This window comes from Orycteropus afer, unplaced genomic scaffold, assembly GCF_000298275.1.
Source record: "Orycteropus afer afer isolate SDZICR_OR568_19922 unplaced genomic scaffold, OryAfe1.0 scaffold00002, whole genome shotgun sequence".
NCBI lineage: Eukaryota > Metazoa > Chordata > Mammalia > Tubulidentata > Orycteropodidae > Orycteropus > Orycteropus afer.
In genome coordinates, this window is record NW_006921589.1 from 27,814,570 (window position 1) to 27,822,621 (window position 8,052).

Here is an 8,052-nt window from a genome sequence, read left to right on the forward strand (position 1 = left end):
AACTTCTGGTCTTGTTGATTTTTTCTATAGCCCTTCTATTTTCTGTTTCATTGATTTCTGCTCGAATCTTGATTATTTCCTTCCTTCTGGTGACTGTATTGTTTTGTTTTGTTTTTACTGTGAAAGCCAAAGACCCTCAATAGCAGCGGCTTTCAGCGCCCTTATGCTAAGGTGTCTAACTCACTGAGGCCTTATCTAGCACAGTGGCTATGTATTCTAACTTAGATAAGCTTTCTTATTCAACAACAGGTGTAGCAGTATTTTTCTAAGAGAGAGAGAAAAAAGAAGAAGCAAAGCCAATTACAGTAGCCTTAGTAAAGAATTAAATATAAATTCTAATTTAAAATAATGATACAAACCAATCAATGGAAGGAAATTAAGGACTAAGTATTCCACTATGACCTTAACTAACCTCTGTCCTCACACAGTGAAACCATATGGCATTACGAAGTCAGACACTTGTCTGACATGCTTTTATATGCGGTTACATCTAGACACATGGGTTAAGTTAAGTGTGCTATTTCAGCCTGTACTCATTACTTCTTAACTTTTATTGGTTCATGTCTCCACTTCCATATTACTTTTAATGTTTTTAATTAAATTTCCTCTCTGTTATACTAGTGGATACAACCCCCACCAAAACACCCACACACACACATGCACACACACACACACGCATACAGCTATTTCACAAAGTTTTTGAACACCTGACCACTAGGGAAAATTTCTTACCCAAGATATTTTGTTTTAGCCATAATAATAATACTGATAATTCATGTATTCATTTGCTGGATATTTTATAGGGGGCTTTCACATTTCTAACGTTATTTAGTTCCCACAACTTTGGTATAAAATAGGTATTCACTATCCATCTAACCAGAGGAAACCTATTAGGGGATTCACTATGAAAAACAGGCTGGGATTTCATTCCAATTGTTCTGAATCCATTTCCAGTGCTCTTCCTACCACTCTTACTTTTAGGGTTATGCTAGAAATCAGAACTGGGAAGCAGAAGGGAGGAAATCAATATATTTCACACATTTGAAGTGAGAGAAGGTGATTTCTGGTCTGGAGGGTCAACTTGTTTTCTGAACTATTGAAAATGAAGTATGGTGACTGTCACATTGTATATTTCCTTGTGTTTTGGAAATTGGGACGATCGTGTGTTCCATTCCAGCTTCATTAAGTTAAAGGGCCTGGTAATTTAACTGCTCTGCTTTTTCACAAAGCTCCATTAGTGTATTTCTGCCAAAAGCCATTAGAATTTCTCAAGACAACTGGGTAAATACTCACCCTGCCTATCAAAAACAACCTCTGCCTGTCCTGTGCCATAACCCATGACATTTATAAACACGCTTATTAACACATACAGGAAATGAGAGAATGAGAGGCACTAACTTTTCGGTTCATTTCTTTTTAGAGAAGATTCATTCCAGCAAGTGCTTGGCATCAGATGTTATTTGCAAAAAAAGGTGATGACTTTGCAATTACAGACAGCAGATGGCTACCTGCTGAACAAGATGCCAACCAAAATACCATGCCTAAATCTGGCCTCCTTGCTACATGGCAGGCTGAACTGAGTAAATGTTCATAACCAATAAATTAATACTATATAACCATTGGGAAATTTTTTGTACTAAAAGAGCAATAGAGTGATGGGATGCTAAGGGTTCTGGAGTTTTGTGTGTGTCACCCTGGGCAAATCACTTGGCTTTTCTGGTCTGTGATATTATTATATTCACTTGTTGAAGAGTATTTTGGAACATTTAAGAATTCAGCTGTAACTTGTCTAACAGCATGTTAAAATTTTTGCTAAGGATACTGTTTACTATATTTGTCATTGATAAGGACATTTTAAGAAAGTACTTCATAATTACTTACAAATGCTGAAACTCTGATTGATTTTCTTCTCTTTTATTGCATCCCAAAGGTAAGTGATTTTATTTTGTTTCTAACACATAAGTGGCCAACAGAAGTATATCTTGAGGTGTCCATTTGAATAAAAGTGATATGGACTTAATCCTCTTTTGAGAAGTGTTTGGGAAAATGAGCTCAAGTCAGCTTTTTCATTAGCTTGAGCATCTGAAATAAGGAAAACATCTTACCTTCCACTCAGAGATGAAAAGAAGGGCACTACATGTATTCCCAAAGGTCCTCCTTCCCCAGAAATCTCCACTGTTCTTGTCATATCACTGGGTGGAAAACATAAGAACACAGATGAGCCTCTGCCAAAAATAAAATAAAATAATAATAATAGTAATAAAACCTGATGAGGCACATTAAAAAAGAAAAGAAAAAGAAAAAGTCTACCTAAGGATTACATCAACTACTGTAAATTCAATAGCAGAGAGGAAATCAAAGAAGTCCATGATTTGTTGGTACGTTCACAAGATCCAGGAAATAAAATGTTTAAAAGACTATCTGATTGCTTTTTTTTAATCCCCCTAGAAGAGGAACAAATGGAAATGACTATCTACAAAAATAACTTCCTACTTAACTTAATCTGCATAAATCAACATATTTAAAAGGATATACACAAAAATGAAATTTCTCCCCATTGAGACACACTGGAAACTTACTGTACAGATCATAAAACATGCAACTAAGCATATCTATGCTTAAGTATAAGGTAGGCTGTTTTTTTCAGAGCAGAAGAAAAATGAAATAAAATACATATTCATTAGAAAAAGTACAGAATCACATTTTACAATGGTTGTGAAGCCACAGTTAGTAATACACACGGGAATGTCCTAAGCATTATAAATCAAGACCTAAACTTGACTTTCAATAAGGCATTACTTGTATTCATTGAAACAATTGCAAATTTTCACCTCCTATCTTTCTTTCTTCCTTTTTTTTAAGAGAGAGAAAAAGAGGTTGCGAAGCCTGGAAAAAAACGTATTACAGAAAGAAATAGAAAGCCTGACCTACCTAACCTGTAGCAGATTAAGAATTGGATGAGCTGGGAACATTAACGGATAGTGTATATGACTGAAATATACAAGACAATGGGAGCTTTTAAGAATAAAAAGTAGAAGTAACAAGTTTTCATAAAGATGAAAAATAATAACTGTGAATAATTATTGGTTCCTTTAAACCCAGAGAGAGAAAATGCAATTGGCAGAAGAAAAATTATAAAGTTGAAGCAAACATCCCTGTTATGGAAATTGTATGTAGGTCTCTATTGTATCCTATTTACATGAAAATGACCTGAAACCAAATGTCAAATTAAAAGCTGTAACTGCTGCATATGCTTTTCTCCTCCTAATTGAAAATGGTGGATTTGTGGTTCCTTGCTAGAAAGCTGAGAATAGCAATAGAAAAGTAAAGTAACTGATGAATTCACTTTGCATGAAGTATTCTCTAAATTATCAGTGATCTCTGGTAGCATAGTGGCAAGGCACTTGATTGCTAACCAGAAGGCTGGCAGTTCAAACCAACCACCCCTCCTCGGAAGGAAGGTTGGACAATCTACTTTAGTAGTGATAACCACTTCAGAAACCCAAGGAGTGGTCGCTATGAGTTGGGTCCGACTCAACGGCACATAACAACAACAGCATAAATACATTAAATATATTCAACAGTGGATTAAGCCTAATAGAAAGATATTTTTAAAAAAGAAAACCTATTATCATTAAGAACTGCAAAAAAAAGAATGTCAAGTTTCCTGTAATTTGTGCAAGATGATAGAATTTCAAATCCAATAATAAATTTCAAATGTGTTTTACTCAGATATTGCTGATATATTTAAAACTTGTTCAGTAAAGCAGGTTACATGGGAAGCCTAGAATAAAAGTTAGAACCCAAACAAATCTTAAAATGAAAATATCCTGGGATAAAACAGATTCTTCTCTATACTTTAAGCATAAGGATATGGACATTTATATGAATATATGTGTTTGGTATGTCATATACAGATATGCATTATAAACATGAATTTAAAATGCTCAGTGGGCAGAGAAGAAGCTCTGAGGACGTAGTGCCTAAGGCATTTGCCTGCTAACCAGAAGGCTGGCGGTTCAAACCCACCAGCCACTTCTCAGAAGGAAGATTGAGTGATCTACTTCTGTAGTGATACCGCCTTAGAAACCCAAGGAGGGGTCACTATGAGTCGGATCTGACTCAACAGCAGTGAGTTTGGTTTGGTTTAGTGGGCAGAGAAAGTTGTATGCTTTTAATGGACCAAAAAGCATTAATTTCATACAATAACAGATCTTTGTTATTAGATAAATAATATAATTCATTCATAGGCATTTGTGGAAGACTAACCCAAAGCACTCTAGGGTTACAGCACTGTTATAAAGACTTAAATATGGAGACTAAAATCTTGTTTAAACATTATTATCTTTCATCTTTATCATGTATTTCTTTAGTTTTGCACTAAGAGTAGAATACAAATCTTTCCTAATAAATGTATCAAGTACCCACCTGCTGACAGATAACACACATACTTAATATACCATAGCTTTGGGAATATATGTGTTTAGTCTACTATAGACTTTAAGGTTCCAGCTTTCGAATTTGTAGAAAAGCTTTAATGGACTTTCATTTTTTTAAAAAAGTTCACAACTATCTTTACTCCAGTAAAAAACCCTCCTGTAAAACATCATAAATTCTATGTATCATATTGATACCTACTCTTTGGTGATTACCAATTCTATGTTTTCACATTCACTTGGTAATGTAAATCTTACAAATTAATTAACCAAGCTTACTTCAAAATACTAAAACTTATTTTTCAGACGCAGTTTCTAAGTTGATTTCTACTTTACAGTGTTCTCTTTTTCGAAATTGCAGAATGAACTTTTACACTATTATTATAAACAGTCACAATTCTTTCCCTATGAAGGTTTTTTACAATTTTATTACTGTAACTATTATTAGATAAAAATTATATAAATTTTAATTTTGCTTACTGTCATATGCAAGCATTTAAAAAAAACAAACCTGGATCTATTTTATATAGGCTTTTGTATAACATCCCTGTTGGCATGACAATTAAGCATCTGCTGCTAACTGAAAGGCTGGCCATTTGAGTCACCCAGCAGTGCTGCAGGAGGAAGGTATGGCAGTCTGCTTCCATAAACTTTACAGCCTAGCAAACCCTCTGGGCAGTTCTACTCTGTCACATGGCATCACTATGAGTCAGGATTTAGTTGATAGCACGCAACAACAAATTTTACACAGACCACGCTGCACCATGTATTTCATCAAATTTTATCTAGCCTATATATTTTCATTTGTTTTAAAACAAAACAACAAACACAAACACTTGGATGTTATAAATATTATCTGGATTACTGTAGAAATATCTGTCTATAAACCTTCCTTGGCAGGAAAACATAGCAAGTAGGACTGTGCATAATTATTTGACTATATATCTCATAAAGTGAGATTTTACTAAGATGTGAAAATATGCTATCAATGTTATTTGTTTATACAACTGCAGAGTAAATTCAGGGAGCAGTAAGCAGGAAATGCATTTATTTACGTGTTGGAGAACAGGGCAGCTGTCAGGGAATAAGCTGGAAGACGGACTGAGGATGGAACATGCAGAGAATAAGGTGGAAAGAAGATGGCAGCAATGCAAAGAAAAAAAAAGATTGAGAGATAGTTTTTAAGAAAACAAAAAATGAACTGGAGGTAAAGGAAAAATATTTCCTTTATACAAAACAGATAGGTGGGGAAATTCCAATAAGACATCACAGTAGCTAGTTTTTAACAACTTTACTAAAATAGAAGCAGATGGTCACAAATCATTAGATTATCTAGCATTAAATAAGCTAAATCCTAAGATCCATTTGACAAAACTGATTAAAATAATCACTGGAACCAGTTGCAACTGATCTAAGGGCTTAGGAAAGTATGGGTGAAGCTGCAGAATCAGTGGTTAAAAATGGAACTGTCATTACTAATGGCTACTTTGTAAGAGCCAGTCAGAAAGTTTTTCAATTGGCTTCCATCCAGAGAAAGACTTGAAAGTTGAGTGAGAGAATGCAATGGAAGCTACAGATGTTTGTAGGTCTAATTTCTTCACACCAGGTAAAAGGACAGCATTAACATAGCAACCAAGTGATAGACCACTCATTGAAGTTAAAGAGAGATTGATGGAGACAGAGGAAGATATTTCATTTCAGAAGAAAGCTTTGACTCATTTATTTAATTACAAAGAAAATATGTCCTAGTGGTGAAGAGCATAAGATGGTGTCAAGTATCTGAATAAGTTATTTAAACTAAGATCTCAAACCTTAGCCTTACTATTTGTACAATGAAGACATTGAGGTAAATCCCTAATAGAGTTGTGTTGATGAAAAGAAATAGAAAACTTAACACCTGTATGTCGTACGCAGAGTGTCTCACACATACAAAGAGTTCAGTAATTGTTAGGTATTAGTATGATTATTATACTTTCTAAGGGTAATGGGAGGAGCTCTGGTAGCATAGTGGCTAAAGCACTTGACTGCTAACCAGAAGGCTGGCAGTTCAAACCCACCAGCCACTCCTCGGAAGGAAGGTTGGGCAATCTACTTCCGTAGTGATACTGCCTCGGAAACCCAAGGAGCGGTCGCTATGAGTCGGGGCCGACTCGACGGCACATAACAACAACAACAACAACAACAACAAGGGTAATGGGTAAAAAGGAATAATCTACTTCAAGTTTTCAAACCAATTTCAACAAGTTTTTTTTTTTGATTTCTTAAATGTAGGACTAAGGAAAGTGTTTTCTTCATGATTTAGATTGGTGAGGTAGAAAGGGAAGACAAAGGGTTGTATTGTCAGCTGGTGTTCTTCGGGGAGTGATGCACAGGTCACTCATATGGGAAGGGGGCAAGAGATGAACTGCAGAGAGAAACCTTTAAGAAGAGTTTGTGATGACCCTGGACTTGATTTGATGGAGAAATGTCTTATCGATGCAAATGTAGGGAGTGAAAATCTAACAAAATACGTATGTTTGTGAGAGTGATAAGATTCACTTAATTCACTTGAATTCGACAAATATTTAGTAACTCCAATGGGAAAGTTCTGCAAAGGAGAAAACAAAGAGCTAGTGCATTTGAGGTGTTCATAATCTAAGGGGAGGGTTGATATAGGTAATTAAATATAATACAAAGCAATAGAATAGTAACAGTACTAGTAATTAATAATAGTAAATTCTCAATGAATTAAACTATTTGAAAGGCAATGTGCAAATTGCCTTCTGTGTGTTATCACATGTATTCCTCACCTGAAAACTGTAAGGTAGACACATCATTTCTGTTTTACAGATAAGGAAACTGGAGCTTAGAGAGGTTGAATAACTTGTTCAACATCACTCAATTCATATGGGTAGAGTCATGACCCAGATTGGGGTTCATTGCACTCCAGAGCAGCAGCTCTTAGCCACTGTGACATAGTTTCAAACCAGAGCACCTTCTGTTGTGATTCAGAGACAGAGGCTATCAGATCAGAAAGGGAAGGTGGGATCAAGAAAACCTTTCTGAAGGAAGTGGACCTGGAGATGGGATTATGAAGGGCAAATAGGTTTATCCACCAGACATGGTAGGCAAGGGGATGGAGAGGTCATATACACAAGAGGAAATGGCCTGTACTAAAGTACTGCACCAGGATGGTTTGTGGGCACACTAGAGGATCGGCCAATGATCCAGATAGGCTGGAATATTTTTCTCTTTAAACACAGAGTAGAAGAAGATAAGGTTAAAACCTTAGTTTGAGATTAAATCTTGGAGTCACATGTCACATTCCTGGCCAAAAAAAAAAAAAAAAATTCATGCTTAATTTTGTTGAAAATGAAATTGCTAAAGGTTTTAGAACTAAGAAGTGGCATGATAAATGCTGCGATTTAGAAAAATTTACTCAGCACTGTTATGAGGGATCAGTTAGAAAAGGAAGGAAAAAGAGATTGTTTTTTAAGAGAAGAGTTGGTAGGTGCAGTGTAGTAAATTACTTAGTATGGCTTTTCTACCCATAAGTCATTGTAAACTCAGTGGTGGAATGAGCAACTGAGGAGCTCCTGATTGTAAATGTTATCAACCTGGGTTATTTCTGTTGGGC

The 8,052-nt window shown here is 35.5% G+C and overlaps 1 protein-coding gene across 1 annotated transcript in view; it reads right to left on the bottom strand.

The window, feature by feature from the left end:
* The window catches only part of PARD3B (par-3 family cell polarity regulator beta), a 1,522,095-nt gene that overhangs the window by 669,178 nt on the left and 844,865 nt on the right, over nt 1–8,052 (bottom strand). Inside the window, exon 6 of the mRNA XM_042783151.1 lies at nt 2,106–2,192. Within this exon, the coding sequence (XP_042639085.1) occupies nt 2,106–2,192 (87 nt within the window). The remainder of the gene's footprint in view (nt 1–2,105; nt 2,193–8,052) is intronic.